The sequence below is a fragment of the Mus caroli genome, unplaced genomic scaffold (assembly GCF_978045245.1).
Source record: "Mus caroli unplaced genomic scaffold, Mus_caroli_1 scaffold_9, whole genome shotgun sequence".
Lineage (NCBI taxonomy): Eukaryota > Metazoa > Chordata > Mammalia > Rodentia > Muridae > Mus > Mus caroli.
The window spans coordinates 6,028,848-6,050,658 of record NW_028227264.1 but is presented as its reverse complement, the minus strand read 5'-3'; the positions used below and the strand labels follow the sequence as shown (position 1 = coordinate 6,050,658).

The 21,811-nt window shown below is 43.5% G+C and overlaps 1 protein-coding gene across 1 annotated transcript in view; it reads left to right on the top strand.

The window, feature by feature from the left end:
* Positions 1-15,390: 15,390 nt before the first annotated feature.
* Sash1 (SAM and SH3 domain containing 1) overlaps positions 15,391-21,811 on the top strand; it is a 224,507-nt gene continuing 218,086 nt past the window's right edge. The window contains exon 1 of the mRNA XM_029482360.2: positions 15,391-15,471. Coding sequence (XP_029338220.1) covers positions 15,451-15,471 — 21 coding nt within the window. The 5' untranslated portion in view covers positions 15,391-15,450. The remainder of the gene's footprint in view (positions 15,472-21,811) is intronic.

Sequence of the window (21,811 nt, the reverse complement as noted above, 5' to 3'; positions counted from 1 at the left end):
TCTTGAATTCTCAAGGCCCAAAAAATAATGGAAAAATGTCTTTTACAGAGAAACAAAGTGTCTCTCCAAATGATGCACTAAATGATTGGTAATTATTTTATAACTTATGACAAGTGAATTCCAATTATAGTGATTTCTTCTGCTTATGATTTTATTTTAGAAGATGATTAATTTTAAACAATAACGACAACAAGGTTTGGTAGTAAGCTGTCCATCAAAGCTGATTAAGTTTTAGGAATCAAAGAGAATTATCAGATTAAATGTGTCTATCCTATTTGGAATACCAGCTCAGTGGGGCCTCGGGCTTGGAATTCTATCTCTTTCTCCACAAGGAACTCATTAGTAACTTGAGTTCATGAGCTCCAGCTCTAGGGACTAGAAATGTGTGCTCTGGCATACTAATAGTGATGTATGGACACGAGCCTATGAGGGAGTACTGGAACACATGTGTCCAACCTGATGCTCCAAGCTACAGACAAAGAAAGTCTGGGGATTCAAAATCCTAGACAGCATCAAGAAAACAGAAGAGCCAAGACAGTCCGTAAAAAAGCTAGAACTGGGGCGATGGCTCAGCGCGGAAAGTGCTTGCCTCACAAGCATAAGAACTGGAGATCACATACTCAGAAGCCATAGAAGCCTAGACATAGTAGCATGTGTATATCATCCTGGCGCTAGATGAGAAGCAGAGACAGAAGAATTTCCACAATTCCTGGGGCCAGTGACCCTGATATACACAGTGGCAAACAGTAAGACACCCTTGAACAGGGAAGAGATCAAGGGCTGACACAGGTACTTTGACCTCTACACATGGCCGATGCCTGTTGCCCATATACAAACAAATGAGCACACACACACACACACCCTCACACCCACATCACACATAGTGCAGAGGGGGGAGGGAGGAAGGTGGAGAGAGAGAGAGAGAGAGAGAGAGAGAGAGAGAGAGAGAGAGAGAGAGAGAGAGAGAGAGAGAGAGCAAAGCTGGGAATTAGTTCAGGTAGATAGATTGCTTGCCTAACATGTACACAGTAAAATTGGGTTTGATTTCAGCAGCACATAAATCAGGCGCAGTGGCTCACACCTATAATCCCACCCAGCACTTGGGGGAAGTAGACACAGAGGATTCAAAAGTTCAAGGTCATGCTTACCTACATAGTGAGTTCAAGGCAGAACTGCATACATAAGAGCATGTCTTTAAAAAAGATAATAAAATAAAAGGACTCAGGCTAAAGAGGACTCACGTCTCAGTCTCAAAGCCTGCTGCACAGCTATAGTTATCAAGAGAAATGTGCAGATCAATGAGATCATCCAAAAATAAATTCTTATATTTATGATCAATTGATTTGCACCAAGCATACCGAGCAGGGCTGGGCAGATGACTCAGTGGTAGAATGCTTGCCTAGCATGCATTAGGTCCTGGATTTGATTCTCATGATCATAAAACTAGAGTGCTGAGATGACACTATTGGGAGGTGAGCAACCAGGGTAACTATATATCATGTCCGAAAGAATGTACATCAACCCTCTATGATCTATAAATGTAATCAAAGATCTAGATGCAGAATGTGAAGAGTGGATGCTTCCCTAGGTCTAAGACAATTTTTTAAGCATGAAACCACAAATCAAGCAAAAACAACAAAAATACCACTTTTGCTTGTTTTCTGGAGACAGTTCCTTACTGTGTAACTGAGACTGTCCTCGAACTCACGAATGTCCTATACCAGCCTCCCAAGCACTGGGATTACAGGCATGCACCACCATACTCAGTAACAACATTTTATTTGTTAAATTTCATAATAATTAAAACTTCAGCATCTCAAAGAACACTGTCAGGAGGTAGCCATACAATGGAATATATCTCTTGCAAAGCATGTGTTTGGCAAGGAGCTTTTATCAAGAATTTACAAAGAATGAGTGGTCAAAAAATATCAAAAATAGGCAAAGGTCTGGATAGATATCTGTCCAGAGAAGACAGACAAATGGTCACTAAATGCTGCTTGAAAAATGCAAATCCCAACCACAGTGAATTACACTTCACGCTCCTTAGTAGGACCAAAGCAACAGACAGGCTCTGTTGACTAGGATGTAGGGAAATTACAATAAAGCAGCCATGTCAGAGTCTGGAACTTCCCCAAAGGTAGCCACATGTTCCCAGAGTTCCCAACACTAAGTGTATAGGGGTGTCATTCTGAATAAAATCTGGCTTGAACCTGAGTCACATAGATTTTTCCCAGAATTTCCTAAACTCCTGTCCCCACCTAGCAGAGACATCCTAGCCTAGGGACAAGAGGGTTTGAAGCTAGAAGTCAGCGGGGCCTGAACCAATCTCTCACATCCCTGATGTCTCGCTTCCAACCCTTTAGAATCATAATGTCAGACTCAAGCTGGCATGCAGCCTTGTCACATTCTTCTCTTGGAAGTTCTGGGGTTTTAGGGCCCGAGTCTGCCATGCTGTCTTGTGGAGCACAAATGTCTCATCATTCTTGAAAGTTTATTCATACATCTGTCCCCCTGGAATTCAAGATGCTTGAAGACAGGAGCTGTTTTAGATCTGCCTTCCAAGTCCCACCCACTGCCAAGCCCATAGAAAATGCTTGTTGCATAAATGAGTGCTTGGTTCTCTGTTTTCTACTCGTTAGAATGCACATGGCACTCCGTAGTGCAGTAAACCATTTTTCAGAATTATCAAACTAAAGAACCCTAACTAAAGCATTGATTTTCCTGAGTTGACATGGTATCAATAATGGTAGTTTAGTGTGTATTGAACTGCTCTGGACTACACTTCACCCTATGTAGTTTGCATTCAGTTGTCTCCTTATATTTCTATTAGAAACCCCTCAGTGGGTGTTTTCATTGAACCCATCTCACAGATGTGGAATTGAGATGCACAGACATTAAATGATATGCCCAAAGCTAGAAAGGCAATAGTAGCCATTTCTCTAAGTGACTTTGTCAGGGGAAAAAGGGAAGAGAAGTAATAGTATGACTCTGACTTGTTCATGTCATGTTCTTGAGCCTTTGGGCCTTGTGTGTCATTTCTTGGCTTCACAGTTTAGGCAACCCCTTCTTTATTTCAGATTCATACTTCTTCAAATCAGGCTGAGGCATCTAGCGCTCCTCTTACCTAGACCTCTAAACTACTAACCAAAGAGACAGGGACTACCAAAATGGGCACACACAAAGACCGGGTAGGTGTCTTCCATCTGGCCACAAACTTGGTGATCAACCAAACACAGAAAGCTTTTAGCTATACCTCACAGTGGTACATTATCTCCTTCTACTTGAGATAATTCAATGTGAGTTAAACACCTAGCATAATGGCCATAATTCTGGCATTTCTGGACTGCAAGCTCAGCTCGAGGTGCCCCAAGAAGGCTTGTATCACATGTCTTAGAAGTTGTTACAAGAGATTAGCAGCTTTCCTGTTGACCTCAACCTCAAATTAAATGTTTACTCATTTCATGGTTGTCATGGCCCCAAGCAAACCACCTGACATTTTGCCCATTCTCTGTTTATCTCCGTTACCTTTCTCGTGTTGTGACTAAACAGTGCTCAGGCGCCATTACGAAACCCTGGGGTTAGAGATTAAGGGGATGGTCATGCTGAGGCAACTCTGTAGAAGAAGAACATAGAATCATGCAAAACACCACCTACCACTAGAAAAATGTATATAGCTCTGACTCTGCCAAAACTCCTCCAAAGGGGCAGGCTTGCCCGGGGCCATGGTATAAACTGTCCTTAAACTTCTGTGGACCTCAGAGGTGCAGACAATGGGAGTCCAGCTTTTGTTCTTTCTTCTTGTTTCAAAGCAAGAGTAAAATACCACCCACCCTTGTCATCCTAGCCAAACACACACATTAGCTGCCCGTTAAAGACCTCAAAAACATGCCTTTAGCCCATGCTGGCCCTTTCCATTGGTACTATTTGTGTTGTTGTTGTTGTTGCTGTTGCTGCTGCCGTGTATTGCATGATGGTGGATCCACAGCTGGCTTTTAAATCACTGTACCACCTTAACCCAGCACACGCCTAACTTAATATATTTTCCTTATGGCATAGATAAATTATACAGTCAAAGGTGAAGAAGTGCGTGGAAAGACATCAGACAGCTTGACATTTTTGGCTTTTTTTCTTTAAGATTTATGTATTATTATTATAAATAAGTACACTGTTGCTGTCTTCAGGCACACCAGAAGAGGGAGTCAGATCTCATTATGGGTGGTTGTGAGCCACTATGTGGTTTCTGGGATTTGAACTCAGGACCTTTGGAAGAACAGTTGGTGCTCTTACCCACTGAGCCATCTCGCCAGCCTGATTTTTGGTTTTTGAGCAAGGGCCTTAGTGTGTGGTTTGGGCTGGCCTGGAACCTACTATGTCTTCCATGCTTTATAGTAATAATCCTCTTGTCTCAAAATCCCAAGTGCTAGGATTATAAATAGAAGGCACCACACCCAACCAAGTGGACACATACACACACCACACACTCACACATATACACACACACACACACATACACACACCCCTTCCTGAGTCAGAGGCATACCAGTGTGGCATCTATTTTCCATGAATACAGGTTGGGTCTTCAGTGTGTTTGTGGGCTTGCTTGTCTCCCGCTTACACACATCCCCACATACTTAGGAGACAGGACAGATGATCAGACTATGGTACTCACTAAGTGGAAATTCAAAACAGGGCCATGTTTGATGAGTGGAAGCTGCCCAGCAGTGGGAGTTCCCCAGCACACAGACTCCCTTGATAATGATGGAAGGCAGTGTCAGGCCAGGCCAGGAGGCCAGTTGCAACACCTGCAGCTGCCAGCTTGAAGGGAAATCCGGCCTTGGGTTGGACAGATCCCAGGAGCAGAGGGAACCGATTGCATTTCACAGATGGAGCAAAGGATTTCTAGGTACAGGTGGTGGAAGCAAATTGCTTGTCAAGAGATTTATTGCAGAGAGAGCCCAGCCATGTAGAACAGCCACTGTGCCACCAGGGCCCAGAGCTGCTGGCCCAAATCTTCAAGGCTCACAAGCAGGCTTCAGGAATGACAGCCAGTGCTACCCAGAAGAAACCACATCCCTCTGGGGAGGGCTGGAGGCAGACAACAAGGTTAGTACCACCCCTTCACACTGCCACTGAAACCATCAATCAAACAACAGGCAGAAAAGGAGGGAAAAATGTGAAGTCATGCATGGTGGGGGTGGGGAGGAGAAGGAAATGGAAGAAAACGACCATTTGTCTTCACGATCTTTTCTCCATTGCCTAACAGGTGATGGGTAGACAAGAAGCAGACGATTGTGTCCTGAATTGTCTCTGTTAGGGGTACTGCAAGTTTGATCCACTCAGATTCCCATCAAAACCTTTTCCCACTTCTCAGATCTCTCTCTCTCTCTCTCTCTCTCTCTATATATATATATATATATATATATATATATATATATATATATATGTGTGTGTGTGTGTGTGTGTGTGTGTGTCTGTGTGTGTCTGTGTGTGTCTGTGTGTGTGTGTGTGTGTGTCTCTGTGTCTCTCTGTGTCTCTCTGTATGTCTCTGTCTCTCAGTGTGTGTCTATGTGTCTATGTCTCTCTGTCTCTGTCCCACTGTCTTTCTCTGTCTCTTTGTCTCTCTCTGTCCCTGTCTCTCTCTGTCTCTCTGTCTCTGTCTCTCTCTCTCTCTTTCACACATACACACACACACACACACACACACACACACACTTCCCTGTGCATGTCTTATCAATGAGAAAGCAGTACTATGGCCGGGAACTGACCTTCTTTCTCACCACTGAGCTCCTGTATCAGACAGAGATTTTCACAGACAACCAGACAAGCTCAGTCCCAAGGTCAAGATCAGCTATAAATCACTGACTCCTGCTGAGAAGAACTCCATCTCCCTCCTCAGTCACTATCCTCACCCTGTCGGGTCATTAAGGCCACGGGACAAAGAAAATGCTATATCATTAGTGGCCCCTCCCAGCAGCGGGGATCTACAGCCCGATGGCAGTGCCAGGGAAGGCCAGGAGGCCAACTGCAGTGCCTGCAGCTACTATCTAGAGAAGAACAGAGCTTACCATCAGGTAGAGCCAAGAGACCAAGTCTGATAACAAAGTGCTCAGTTTTGCATTTAGCAGAGTAGAAGTTGGCAGTGTAGTAAATTTGGGGTGACATTCAACATCTGGAATCTCTGTGTTGTTGAGACAAGGCCCTTGGGAGAGGTGACCATAATGAGCTTTGAGAGACATTTCAGATCTAAGTGGAAGAGAAGACGAGAAGCAGCAAAAAAATCATGACAAGGCATCTGGAGACAGACTTCTTAGCAGGACTGATATTGGCTTCTCTGGGGTACCTGGTAGCTAGTAAATGCCCAAGAGAAACCCTGTGTATGCAGGCAGTACCGCTGCGTTCCCAGCAAAAGCAGAAGATGACAGGCTGTGCCCCTGTTCTTAAAGGAGTCTAACTTTTGAGAAGCCAGCATCTTTGGTTACTTCCCCTGCCCCCTGTCATTCTACTGGCCAAGTGTGAGGATATCAGGCATATGCCATCACACCCAATGTGGGGCTGGAGATCAAACACCAAGCTTCATGCATGGTAGGTGAGCACTCTAGCAACTGAGCTATGTCCCCAGCCCCTGAAATCTCCTGTCCTAGGGAAACAGACGGCAGTGCTTGGGACCACTGAGCTAGAACAGCATCTTGATGCCCGTAGACCTGGGCCTGCAAAGTTATACACTTGGCAGGTGCACCCCCCCCCCCGAGTTCAGACAGAAAGCACATCTATGCCTCATTGATAGCATAATAGCCTACATTACAGTGTTGTCCAAGAACACCTGTGCAGGGCTCAGAATGCCAGCCCAAGGCAACCATTCTGATGGAGGCAACATTAACAGCTTCCATTAAAACCGATGACTGTAGCTTTGCCCAGGACTGTGGCTGCAGTAACGTCTGCCCGAGGTGACACCATTGATCCCCCAGTTTGGGAGTTCCTACCTTGATCATAGGAATGCATTTCATCTTGAATGGAAATCTGAAAAGAAAACTCTCATGGGATAAAGAGAGTTTGCCTTTCAGGGCTGTAAAAATGCTACATTCCATCTGTGTATGACACTCTCAGGATTGTTAGGGGCCCTATGATGTCCTTGTCTACCTGAGTAATAGAAACAGACTGTCTGAAGGTAGGAGATTCGTTGCTGGCTGGCCCAGGAGAAAGTGGACAGTCTTCCCTAACGTTATGTGTACAGGGAATGCCAAGCCTTCTCCCCTGGTGGGAGGTAATACTTATCTGAGGATCAATCCTGCATCCGGCCTTATCTTCAAGTTTGCTTATCTCAGCCTGTCTATAACGTGGAAGACAGAAATTCTAGTGTTTTACCTGGGATCCAGTGAGGTTAAATGTGAGTGGAGGTTTCTGGCTTTCAACACAGCACCTGTCTCTGATGGAAGGGCAGCATGGCAGCATGTCACTGATAGCAGTCTAAAAGGATGCTGGTATCTTTTGTATTGACCCACAAACACACCAGAGTTGGCAAATGTATTCCTGACCTCAGCTTGGTAGGTTATCACTAGATGGTCTATAAATTGAGTCCCAATTTTAAATGTAGAATAACCATTGTGCCTTTTTTAAAAAAAATGGGAAGGAGAAGGCATAAGTTCACAGAAGATTGCTTTAAAAAAAATGCATGCAGATTTTATAATTTCAACATTTTCCAGGAAGTGTCATCTGGGTAGAAAAAGCTCACTATTGTCTTCAGTATTCTCTGGTACTTTTTCCACACACCACAGGAAGTGCATTAAGGCACAGTTCACGCTGCTTCTCTGTTTAAAATTCCCCAGTGGTTTCTTACTAGGTTTTAGGTAAAATCCACCCTGCTTGCTATTGCAGGTGGTGGCTGCCCAAGATGGATGCTCAAGAGCCTATGGCCTCCTGTCCGACCCTCTCCTCCTCCCTCTGTACCTCATGAGGCTTAACTTTCCCCAGCATTCACTGTACTGACCTTCCCTCCCCCACCAACATTTAAAATTTTTTGCCTCCAGTGTTTTCTCTCCATACCCAGAACAACTTGTAGTTCAAATGTTGCCTCCACCTAACTGCCCTGCACAAGTAAATGTTGTCTCCCATCCTCTCCACTCCCTGTGTGGAGTTTTTGTCAAATTTAACACCAACTGGGCCCAGGGATATAATTCAGTTGGTAAAAGGCATGTCTAACATACAGAAAGTCCTGGATTTGATCTCTAGAACCTCAGGACCCCAGGAATGGTGCGCACTCAATGATCCCAACACTCAAGGGTGTAAAGTTCCAAGGATTGGAAGTTCAAGGCCTTCTTCAGCTACAAAGCAAGTTTAGTGCCAGCCTGACCCATGAAACTCTGCCTACTAAACACAAACAAAATACCATTTAGCAACTGCTGTTTTAGTGATCTGCTTTCACTCATGTTCTTGGTCTGCATGCACATAGAAAACGTGACTACAAGAGGGTAAAAGGACCCAGGCCACCATTGTGTGCCCAGTGTCTAGCACAAGTGAAATGCCCAGTGATATCTGCGAATGAACTGAGCTTTGCATGTAAGCTTAACCATTAGTGGCAGAAGGATTGTAAATTTGAGACCAGCTGAGTTACATAGTGAATTATAGACCAACCTGGTTTATATAGCAAGACTTTCCCACTCCTGGCATTCTTCAGTTCTCCGTGCAAGGTTGAGGCCTCATGGGTCTTTCCACACCCATTTTGGCAGCCATTATTGTCATCCTTGCTCAACGTGTGTTTGAGCAGTCATGTTGGCAAGACTTTATGGGTGTAGCTTGTGATGCTACTAGGCTTCGCCCTGACCTTCTGGCTTTTACAGTCTTTCCACCCCATCTTACACAATGTTCCTGGAGCCTTAGGCATGGGAGTGTTTTGTAGGTGGGAGCCACTGGGACTAGCAAACAACCAGACCTGAAAGGTATGTACAATTATCATGATAACTGAGTCGGCTATATTTAGGAATATATATGTATACACAACTACAGATAGGCATACAATAGCAATGAAAAAAGAGGTCATAAAATTGAAAGAGAGGAAGGAGGAATATATGGAAGGGTTTGGAAAAAGGAATTATGTTATAATTATAATTTCAAAAATTAATAACAGTAAAAGAAATAAAAATTTAAAAGCCATGAAAAAAGATGTCCCACACTTGTGCAATGACAAGGAACCTTTGAGTCCCACCGTACCATCTAATGAGCTTTCCCAGGGAGCAAGGCTGGGAGCCAGCGATTTCTACAGCATCCTTAGTTGGCTATCAGCAGCCAGTGCCAGGAAGCAAGGCATTAAAACATCCCTGGGGAGTTGGAGGGGGTACTGCATGCAGCCTTCACACCTGGATCACGCCAGACCCACATGAAGCCTTACGAAGCCCAAGAACAGCAGCCCATGCGTGCTGAGCAACTGCATGAACAGCGAGTGATACAACAGTTAGCTGGTTCTCTCTGTGGAAGGACATCTTGATTGATGCCCAGGATTTTCAACATTGTGAAATCCTTTCTTCGAAAAACACATTGGAGCGGCATGAAACGCGCTGGGAAAACTCTTTCATTTGAGAAGATGTGTCTGAACTGTGAAATAAGATTGCACAGTGGGCTTTTTGGAGTGTGTGCAGTGGAAACTGACTTGCACACGAAGCAGCCATAACTAAATTTTACTCTTCTTCCTCCAAAAAGGATATATAGCAGGGATCTATAAAGCCTTCAGAATTCCTTTTAGTGCTAGTGAGAAACTTAGGCAGATGAGGTTTATTGTGAATTATGTACAGACAAGCTGCCAGGTCACAGTCAGATGATAAATATGTGAAGAAATACAAAGTTAAGCAGCTATTGAGTTCCAAGTACAGGAACTAGACTCAACTCTGCCCCACACCAGACATCTCCAGATGACCTCGTTACCAGCCATCAAATTCCGTGAGAACCACAGATCTATGAGTTCCTGGACATTTGGATGCAGTCTCTGAAAAGTCGCTTCCAGGAATCCTATTCCCTCTGGGCCCAAATCCACCTGCTTGGCCTGTGTAGTTAACCTGCAGGTTTCCCTCTCTCCCATTTCCTGCCGTGTTAGAAGCCTGTCTTACTTGGTCCAAGTTTTGAGTTATAAACATTGTCAGTATTTACAGACCGGTTTCCTCTGTGCTCTTTGAGAAGAAAGACGCTGGAGATGGGCTTTAATAAATCTAAAAGTTGGGGAATTTATGAGTGCTTCCTGATGGCTTTACACAGGTTGCTCTCGTTGGAGCTTTGCCAGAGTCTGCATTGGGGACTGACCATGTTAGATTCAGTCTGCATTTTATCTTTGGAAACTACAACTTGCTATGTGTACTAAGTGCTTGTGTGAATGTAGGTCTGCCACCCCCTGCCTCAGTATCTGTTACTTTTCTTTTCATTGTTTCTGTGCTAGAAATCAAATACAAGCCTCATCCATTTGAGGTAGATGCTCCTCCACTGAGCTGTGTCTACAATGGCCCTGTATTTAGACAAATTGCTGTAAAGGGAAAATCAATACAGCCTGCCTTTTTGTGATATGAAAGAACACGTTGCTGCCTTTTTTTATATTTGGAGAAAAGTATTTAAGCGGGTATATCATAGACTCTGGGAGCCATGTGCTGCATGCTTGATTCCTAGATTATAGAGCTGAGCAGCCTTTTCTCTCAACTTGAATGTGGGCGGAGTCTGGAGTGTCCCTGCTCTGTGTCCTCTCCTCGGCTAGTCTCTTTCTTTGTGGAGAATTTTTTTGGTGTGCTTTATTGGATCATTTCAGTCTTAACTTTGCATGAGAGGTGGAAGACAAGAGAAATGTAAGGAACTTTTTAATTAACATTGGTTATATATAAAATTATGGACTTCATTATGAAAGTCTCATATGTGCATGTGTACTTTGATCACATAAAACTAAATAACTAGAGCAAGAAGATAGCTCCGTGGCTAAAGGTGCCTGGTAACTTTGTGTGTGTGTGTGTGTGTGTGTGTGTGTGTGTGTGTGTGTGTGTGTGTGTGTTCTAAGATGAAGTCTCACTATGTAGTCCTGGCTGACCTGGAACTAGATATATAGACTAGACTGGCCTCAAACTCACAGAGAACCACCTCCCTCTGCCTTCTGAATGATGAGTATAAGGCATGTAACACTATACCTGACTCTGATAACTTATTGTCAACTCGTGGAAGTTACATAGTAATAGAGACATTCTCAGTTCCCCAAGGCTACCCACTGATCTCCAAAGGCATGTATATACACACATACACACATGCACATAAATAAATACAATTTTAACTTCAAAGAAAAGCTAAGGGCTGGAGAGATGACTCCGTGGTTAAGAGCACTGACTGTTCTTCCAGAGGTCCTCAATTCCCAGCAACCACATAGTGGCTCACGGCCATTTGTAATGAGATCTGATGCCTTCTTCTGGTGTGTCTGAACACTGCTACAGTGTACTCACATAAAATGAAATAAATAAATCTTTGAAAAAAGAAAAAAGAGAAAAGCTAAATAACTAAATATGAATGACTACTGAAGAATTCCCCTTGGTCAGCCCATTCATGGAGTTCATGTCTTCCATCCCACCATCCTCAGGCACTAAGATGCCTTGATTTGTGTGTGGTGAGAATCTGGGACAGAGTGGGATAAAGGTACAATGGAAAATCCAGGCTTTGGAAGATGCTAATTGTGTTTGCTAACTAGGGCTGCCAGAACAAAGCACTGGTGTGGTGGATCACATGGTTCATTGCCTTAATGTTGTAGAGTCTGGAAGTGGAAGTCTATGACCAAGGTGTTGCAAGGGCTGGTTCCCTCTGAGGACCGAGAGAGGAGGATCACTTTCAGGCTTTGGCTTGCCAGTGTCTCTCTTCCTGCACAGTGTTCTTGTTGCCCATGTGTCTCTGTGACCAAGTTTTTCTTTTTTTTATAAGGGCACCATTAGAATTGGACTCAGCCATATCCTGATTGCCTCCTTCTTATTTCATTCCTTCGGTAAAAACCCTTCCCCAAATGAGGTCATATTCTGAGCTATAGGGACCAGGACGTTGGTATTGGGATTTGGGGATGGGGGTGAAACACAATTTGACACAACATCGGTATTATACGTGTTGATTTTGAAGAAGATTCTTTTGGTATCAAACCAAGAAATGAAAGTAGGTGCATGAAAAGAAAGTCTTAATGGTGACACTAACAGGACACTCCTGAAGTATGTAAACTCCTTCATAATGGTGAGCAGATGTCTCTCTTGACTGTGAAAAAAGAGCATCTCAGGGGAGCACTGTGGTTCTTTGATGAAACTCAGAACCGCTAAGCACTGGACACGGGTAGACACTGCTTTTATGAGCATAACAAACTATGCTCCTAAGACCCAAATTCAAAACCAAACACGACATCGTAGGCCACAGAGTTCCTCTTCTGGCTGTTTGGGGAAGATCTAACAGACCAGCACTTCCTTTGTATGGATGAGCCAGGAAAAAGGTAGAAGTCAGTTGTGCTGGGTAGTTTTGACCCACTTGACACTCACTAGAATTGTCTGGGAAGAGGGGACCTGGAGTGAGGAATAGCCTCCTTCAGGTTGGCTTGTGTCCATGCGGCATTTTCTTAATTAATAAATGATGCAGGAAGGCCCAGCCCTCTATGGGTTATGAGATCTAGGCAAGGAGGCCTGAGTTGCCTAGGAAATGTATTTGAACAAGCAACAGAGAAAGTGAACCAGCAAGCAGCCCTTCTTTATGTTCCTCCATGGTTTCTGCCTCAGTTTCCCCCTCCAGGTGCCTCTTTGAGCACCTACCCTGGCTGCCCTCCATAGTGGACTTTAACCTATAAGTTAAAATAGCACGTGCACACACCCGAGCCACTTTTGGTCGGCACATTTATCACAGCAACAGCAAGGAAACCAGAACAACAGGGAAGTGCCAGGGGCAGGGTTATACAGTCAGCTAGATCGACCCTAGGACTAACAAGCAGTTAGACTTCCTGACTCATAAGCCAGGAGTCACTCCCAAACACTCTGCCTTCGTGTTACCTGCACTTTTTAAAATGACCCACTTTGATTTCCACAGTCTCCCAGCCACTTCCATGCAAAAACATTTTTTTCTTAAACCAGTCCTAATTATTTAATAAATATATTAGTGATGCCCATAACCAAGGACAGAATTTAGAAATGACATTTTTGGGAGTAGTTTCTCTTGTATCCTATGCAGCCGACCATGACGATCTAGGTTCCTAGTGCTTATGAAGTCGCAAGTTTCCTTGTATATCAAGTCCCATTTTTAAGCTAAATTTTGCCTCTCAGCTTTTGTTATAAATTCAAGCTCCAAGGTGGGAGAAGGCCTTGAAATGTTAGCAGGATGGTAGTTAATGGTGATTTCAAAAAACTGGAGAGAAGGCCTCACTCTCCGGTCCGCCAGGGCTTAGCTAATATGCCATCACTGTGTGTGAACTTTGCTTTAGAAATCATTTATTGAATTCAGCCTCTGTACAAACAGACAAACTGACTATGGTGATGGTTTATCTAGGTCACTTCCTTTAAAGAGAGATGTAGGGAGACATCCCTTTCTGTCCTATCCAGAAATCTCAATACCCCTGATACTGATGCCTTATAACCCAGCAATAGAGGCACATGCCCAGCACTAAAGACAGAAAGGTCAGGAGTTCAAGGCCATCTTCAGCTACATAGCAAGTTCAAGGCTAGCTTGGGCTACATGAGACCTTGTCAAAAGAATAATAAGCCCTCTATCTTTCATCTCTTCTCCTCCTCTTTTCTCTGCTCATGCACCCTTTCTCTTTCTCTTTCCTCCCCGGCCAATCTCTCCCCATGGTGACTCCCCTGGCCTCAATCTTTAAGGCCAGGGAACATGCCTGAAAGCAGCTTCCTAATAAATTTGCTTTTAATATAAAAATTTAAGTAATAATGATAATCATTATCATCATAGAACAAATAAACAAGAATGAAATGAAAAGCAAGTACTGATGCCTGGAGATGATTTAACACATTCTTAAGAGAGAGTTTAATGAACAGTTCAGGTCTTTCCCCTTGAAGACAGAACTCACAGCTCCAAGGGTCTTTGGTGATTCACGGTACTTAGCTCCATCATGTCACATTCACCATACGAAGGAACAAAATTATTTTCTATTTATATATTAGCACTAGTACGTGGCTGTACATGTGTGTGCATGCCAGTGTTCCTGTAGCAGTTAAAGGATAACTTTCAGGAGTAAATGCTGTCAGTCCACCCTGTAACCCAGGATATCTGTTAAGCTTGTATGGCAAGAGCCACTGAGTACACTCTAAAGTATGTTTTTTAAAAATATACACATTTTAACGCAACTGTCTTCTCTTTCTTCACTGATGCGACTCACACATAGACGTATCTGTGTGAACCAAACACAATACACACCAACTTTTAAGCACTTTATGAAACTTGTATTTTGTTGGGTTATTTTTAAAAGTATTAAAAATTGCTGGGCATGGTGGCACACGCCTCTAATCCCAGCACTCGGGAGGCAGAGGTAGGCAGATTTCTGAGTTCTAGGCCAGCCTGGTCTACAAAGTGAGTTCCAGGACAGCCAGGGCTATACAGAGAAACCCTGTCTCGAAAAACCAAAAAAAAATTAAAAAAATAAAAAATAAAGTATTAAAAATTTCCCCTTGAGATGCCTTCAAAAATTAATGTTTTTATAACCTTTCTTTTCAGGGTTATTAAACTGAATGAAGTTATAGTAAACCCCAGACAGAGTTTGTGTGGGTGGAGTTAAACCTGGAGGATGGGACAACACCATAAAGCAGCCTCTGGATGGGGGTGGAGGTGTTTGGAGGTGTGCTTAGATAGAGACAGTTTGTGCCCTGAGAGCATTAATTCTAGAACATTAAACTTGCCATGTTAAATGGATTTCTAGATGTTTCTCTGTGGAACTCTTGGACTAGCCCCCTCCCCCTTCCTTTTCATGAGCCAAGAAAAGACAACCAGAACAATTCAATTTCAGTTTTTGGAAAAACTAAACACAAGTGAGCCAAACGGTATAAAGCGTCCTGGAGGCCCAGGAGGGAGGGGCGTTTCGATCCCTGATGTTCGCTCCTGATGCATCTGAAAGTCTGGTTAAGCGCTCTGAAATATATGTGCAAGCTTGTTTCTAAGGCATGTTTGCAGCCTTCGCTTTACAGGCTGAGAACCTAATAAGCCAGGCTTGCTTTCCTGTCACAGTGTCATACATTAAGTGTTTGGAAGGAGCCCCCGCGAGGCCTCAGGAAGCAGATGCCGCCTCTGGACTTATCATCCTCCGGGCCATTTGTTTTAAAGTTCATAAGCTCAAGGGCTACATGAGTGTCCCACATCTGCCCTGAATTGAAAACAGCTTCCCACTAAGAGCCTTACATCAGAGCTGTGGATGCGTGAGTCAGAGAGGAAGTCCAGTATCATTTGAACGTATGGCTCGCTAAGCCACGAGCAGCTCTCTCCATGGAGGACCAAGACTTCGGGGTACGTAGGCTGTGGATTTTCAAGTTCTAAGATATTTGTTTTATTGTTCTGGTTGGTGTCCTTCTCACTGTGAGACATGAGAGGACAGTGGGGCGGGGGAGCGTTCTGTGAGGAAAAAACTGAGCAAACTTGCAAGGAGTCAGGCAGCCTCCGTCTCCAACTGTGTTGCCAGGCGTTTGCGTTCTTTTGCGACTTGATATTCATTATACACGATACATTGATTTAATTATGCAGATACTCATTTTTCTCTAGGGCTCTAAAAAAAAAAAAAAGATTTTGTAAGCCAAGAGAAGTTTTTACTGTAAAACTCCAAAGTTTTTCCACCCTCCGTTTATCTACAAAATCATTTTAAAAGATTTCCACACATGCTAAGAATGAAGGCTGGGACTCTGAACTTCATATTACAGGCCTCTGGGGACCTGGGGCCTGCAGAGTAACCATTTACTGTCTGATAATTCACTGAAATGGTGTCTTTCTCAGCTTTCTGGTTAACTGGGTATTCTCTGCAAGAACAATATTTTGAAGAGTGTGAAGTGTGTGTGTGTGTGTGTGTGTTCCATATGTATATGGTACATGTGTGTATATGCATTATGTATGGTGTGTGTGTGTGTGTCTCCAAGGAATAAAATTAAAAGGAAATAGAAAAGCACAAAGCTCTGAAAGTCAGGCTACAGGATGCACAGTTGCTGAGACTCCGTATATACCGTTTTAACACTAGTACTCTCTCCATTTGCTGTCTCTGAACAAGAGTGGGCAATATTTGGTATGGTGACCAGGTCTCGGGAAGACATGTCACTAGAAATACATGAAGTTAACAAGCCTCTGCTTGAGTGGGTTTCCACATTCCTTGGTACAGTGGAACCCCAGAAGTCAGGAATAGGGGGGACAGGTAATTAAAAGGGTCAGAGAAATGGTAGGGGAGGTACGCGGTGCTGTGGTTATGATTTGGACCAAATAACCATTCTGTTGTATGAGTCCTGCCCTGTGAGAATGTTCAGGAACCCCAAGGAAAGCTGAGAGGGGAAAGTGACCTGGCCCATTTTCCTTTTTCAACTTGGTGCAGATGTGTTCATCAAAGGCATCCCAGCGACACAAACCTCCTCTGTTCCTTATGTTTCCCTGGTCCCAAAAACAATAGGCCAGAACAACCCAGTTGGCAGGTGGTGTTCTCATCTCAGGGCCCAAAGACTGCTTGCTCTCGACTGGTTGCCTTGGCTCTTGAAAAAGGGAAGGTTTATTCGAATGCCAGAATTTGACTGGAATCTGTGTCATGGGACTATGCCCTCTTAATGCCCCAGAGACAGAGGCTTTATTTTAGAGAAGGAAGCAAACACATTGGGGTTTGTACTGGAGGGTAGAGAAGATGGATTGCTCAATGCGGACTGAAAGGAAGACTGTCAGGCATGGAACAACCATCCCTGACCTACCTAAGGCCACTAGCGAAGGTGCCTTAAAATCTAGAGGCACAGTGAATGCGGGTCAGCTCGCTGTACAGAGATGATTATGCCCACAACTTAATCTAATTTGTTTTGTGTTTTGAAGCAGGGTCTCTTATAGCCCAGGCTAGCCTCCAATTAGCTATGTGGTTGTGAATGAGCTTGAACTTCTGATAGCCGCCACCCTCTCCAGAGTGTTGGGGTTATAGGCCTGTTCTGTCACCCGCCGCCCCCAGGCAGATTATGCAGTGCTGGAGAATGAGTCTATGGGTCTGTGTATGAGGCACACACACTGTACCAACTAAACCACAATCCCAGTCCTGTGTCTTGATCTAACTAACCTAGTAAATCCTCTTGTTAAGTCTCGCAGCTGTAGAGGCATGGGAATAACACTCAGGCGATATGCTAGAGGCTTCCACAGTGCTACATAGAAAATGGCTTCTTCAACTGCCTCTTTCCTCACCAACAGAATGAGCAGGGTTTTCACTGTGGCCTGTGTCCCCTCCCCTCAAGCCTCTTTTTTTACTCACAGCCCCCTCTTGGAACATCATTTGGTGCTCTACAATTAGGGCACCAACCAGCCCTGCCGCCATGCAGGTTCACAGGCCCTTGCTCCTTGGAAGTTCTGAAAGCCACACTTGGAATTCAGAGCACATTATCACCCAGAAACAAGCCCCGAGCTCAAGCGCAGAATGCAAATTTATCCTAAAATAGAATCTTCCAGAAACTTCTGGAAAGGAACAGAAAGAACGAACATTTGACTAACAGCATTAGAAAATAAACTTTACAATGAGCTCTAGTAATAATTGTGAGAATGTTTTTAGTATTCTTGCCATTCTTGCTTAGTCTTGAACATTCTTGCTTAGTTCTTGGTCTGAACCCTAACTCTTTGTCTTGGTACTTTGCCATCCCCTACTGCCTCGAAGAGTCCCCTGGGTTGGAGTCCAAGCCAATTATTTGTGTGTACTTTTCCTCTTGTGGTTTCTTTTGTCTGGTCCATGTTCTTCCCTTTCTAAGATCTGACAACCCTTGCTCCACTCAAACATCAAAATCATGAAAACATCCATGTGATGTCCCAAGATGTCTCTACTCCCTGAACCACAGACCCCTCTGAGAAAACTTGGTACACAGCTTCAGGTGTTTTCTCTACTGATGTAAAAGTTTGAGGGCTCCATTTAAAATCAATCTCAGGGCCAGGGAGATGGCTCAGCAGGTATGGGTGTGTGCTGCCAAGCCTGAGGTTTCTGGGACCATGTGTTAAAAGGAGAGAAAAACAATTCTTACAAGTTATCTTATTATCTTCACACATGAACATGAGCATATACACACAGAAATGTAACAAAATCCATACACTATAGATAATAAATATATATACATATAAATGTAATAACGCCGTAAATTACATACACATATATATATACATAAAATAGAATATTTTAAAATCATTCCACCAGGTTTAATGGTGCATGCTTTTAATCCCAGCATTCAGGAAGCTGGAGCAAAAGTTCAAGACCAAACTGGACTGGGCAGGGAGAATTCTAGAAGAAATGTATCCCCAGAAAAGTTATAAAATCCTCTCTTTCTACATCTGCAGTCTTATGACATCTCATAAGCCCCATTTCTACTAAGATTCCCACATGACTGTGATATCTATTGTCACTTTCCTGTGCTCAAAACTGCTTAAAGATGGGGCTTTCTTCAGAGCATACTGCAATGCCTGCTGTGAAGAAAATACTTGATGCAAGAGTCCATGTACGCATAACCTGAAGGAGAGCACTCAGGATGGGAGCACGGATGGGATACTGAAGGGAAGACTCCTTCCTTAGAGACTGGTGGGAAGCTGGGGAGATGGTTGTGCAAAATTCCAAACGAGCATTTATGGCAGTCTCGTGAGTGTGCGACCGTCAGAATTTGTCCCTCTTCGGTGTACTGCTTACTCTATGTGGGCAGAAAGGGGACAGCAGAGATGCAATAAACAGGCTCCAGTTCTGGTCTTCCGCCCTGCGGCGGAGTGGCCTTGGGGTTTCCTTGCCTTCCTTTGTTTCTTTCTTTTTTTTTTTTCCTGTAAAACAGAAATGACACCTGCCTTCAAGGTGTTGTTGTAAGGATTAAGTGATAATCAGTCAGAAAGAATTGGCCAAGAGTTTGAGTCCTGTCGGGTGCAAGATGGATGTAAGTAAACAATGTACCTGAGTCTGGGCTGGCAGGCACCAACTTTGAAGCAAGAGGAACACCAGCCTCTCTGGCTTTGGATGCTTCTCCTGTGCTATTGGATCACCATGTTGATGTAACACGTCAATCATCTGGCTCTGCCTTTTATCAGCACCTCTCTTGTCACTCAAAAGAAAATGAAATGAAACCTGGAATCACCCGAGGGAGAAGTGAGGTGAGCTCAATTTTCCATACATCAGAAGCAGGCAGTCTCTCTCCCAAACAGTGTCTAGACAGGTCTCAACATTCTTTCTGAAACTGTAAAGATACTATTATATATCCATACCCCATTGTTTCCCAAATATAAACATAAAGACAATTGTGCCAGGTATGGCAGTGCCAAACTATGGCCCCAGCACTCAGGAACTTTATGAGTTCAAGACCAGCCTGGTATACCCGTCTCAAAACAAACAAACCAACAAAACAGAGGGCCTAGTTTCCACAGTATTAGAATTCAAACCCAGAGTCTCTTGCATGCCAGACAAGCATTCTGCCCTTAGGCTCCATACAACACTATTCAAAACCCAGTTTTTACTTAGACTTAAGGAAGGAAGGAAGGAAGGAAGGAAGGAAGGAAGGAAGGAAGGAAGGAGATCACTGACTGTTTTCTAGATTAGGTTTTGACAGTTTCATGTTCTAAAATAATTCTGTTATTCTTTTCTATTTCTAAATCTTAGTTTGTGTGTCTGTGTGTGTGTGTGTGTGTGTGTGTGTTGCCTACATGCATGTCTGTGCAACATTTGCATGCTAAATAACCACAGAGTCCAGAAGAGGGCATTAGATCCCTGTAACTGGAGTTACATCCTGTTGTGAGATGCAGTGTGCTTTGAATAGAACCTGGGTTCTCTGGAAGAAGAGTCAGTGCTCATAACCACTGGACCATCCATCTCTCCAACTCCAAGTTCCAGTATTCCTATGCTTAATTCTGACCTCCAATTTCTCTTCAAATTGCTCTGAACCCTTGATCTCATTGTCTTCTATCAAAAATAGGCATTTTATCAGAGTCAGCACATTCAACCAAAACCAAAGTCTGACCCAATGCTGTTAGACAGGTATTGTGTAGGCCCTCTTTTTTCCATCTGTCTCAAGTTAATATTTTAATTTATATTTTACTGAATTTATAGAGTTAATAATTTAATATTATAAGTACTTCTACGTAAAGCCTTCCAAGGCTATCTGATTCTCTGGCTGTTTCTCCCATCCCTATGTTAAGTCATTAGCGTGACGCTCAGATGATTTGGGTGGGGTTTAGGTGAATAGGTGGGTTAGAATGTGTGAAACATTCCCAAAAAGGGTAGTGTGACTCTGAAACATCCATAGAGGAGCTCTCTTTTATGTCTGACTTCAAAGAATGTGAAATCACATCCTATATCAATCAGGAGAACACACACACACACACACACACACACACACACACACCAGAGAATAAGAGAAGCCCCAGTAGCCTCCGTGTATGCTAGTGAAGAAGAGGCTCTGTTAACTGTTGATGGACTTGCCCAACCCTTCCTTTGCATTGTCTTCTTTCCCAGCTTCACAGAAGAACCAACCTAAAGCCCATTGGTGGGAACTCAGTGCCCTCCAGAGTGTGTGTGCAGCAGTTCAAGTGTCCTAGAAATAAATATTAAATTAAATTTTAATTTAATTGAAATTCTCAGTCAAAAGGCTTTCCATACGCTGAATAAAAAGAGCTGATCTGTCCAAAAGTAGGTCAGATAGAAAAAAAGGCACTTTTGAGTGTTTGAAAGAATCCTGATCTTTAAAAGAATAAGTTTCCACAAATTCAACAGATACCTATCATAAATATCAAATCTAGTTAGTTGTGCCTAAACAAGAACCATTTTGTTTGGTTCATCTCATCATTAAACTGCCCCAAAACACAAGAAAGCATAAGACATTAAAATGAAATCTAGTTGTCAACCAGACTTGAATTTTGAGTAACTCTTCCATTGGGCAAAGGGATATTTAAGAAACTAAACTGAAGCCAACTGGCTACCTAGGAGTCGGGGGACATTTGTGAGAATAAAAAGAGATTCCATGAATATAAAAATCTCCATATCTGGTGCATAAAATGTACTGGACACTCACTATTTTGTTAGATAACTGCTGGGTTATTCTGGCCTACCTTAGGCCAGCTCCTTGACTGTCTCATTAGAGCCTGTTACCCTGAGCTATGGCACAGCTGAGAATGGGTGGTTGTTGTGGATAATTCTCAGACTGCACGTAGGTAGCACACCTAGAAAGTAAAGGCTCCTGGGAAACAAAGCCCAAGGATTATAGAACGTGTTTCCTAGCCTCCTACCAAAGGACTTGCTCTGAGCATTCAGTGAGGTGACACCCCTCACCTCCCTCCATTCGTGATTAAAAAAAAAAAAGAATCAATTTAGTCAGCCAATAAGGCAAGCGTTGTTCTCATGCTTGGGAGATGGTGATGGGAGAACTGCATACGGTCTCTGCCTTGGTGGACCTGTCATTCTCCCGTGAAGCACTTGGCATGCACAAAAGACTGTTGCCTAACATCCATCTCTTCTTTAGGACTGACAGCGAAGTGCCCCAGAAAGAGTAATCAGGTTAGATGTGAGATGACCAGTTTGAATCCAGCCTTTGAACACCTTGCCTGCTGTTCATTTCTTGAAAATCAGAATGTCCTAGGAGGAGTTTATAAACTGGAGTCCTCTCCATAAAAACGAGTGTGA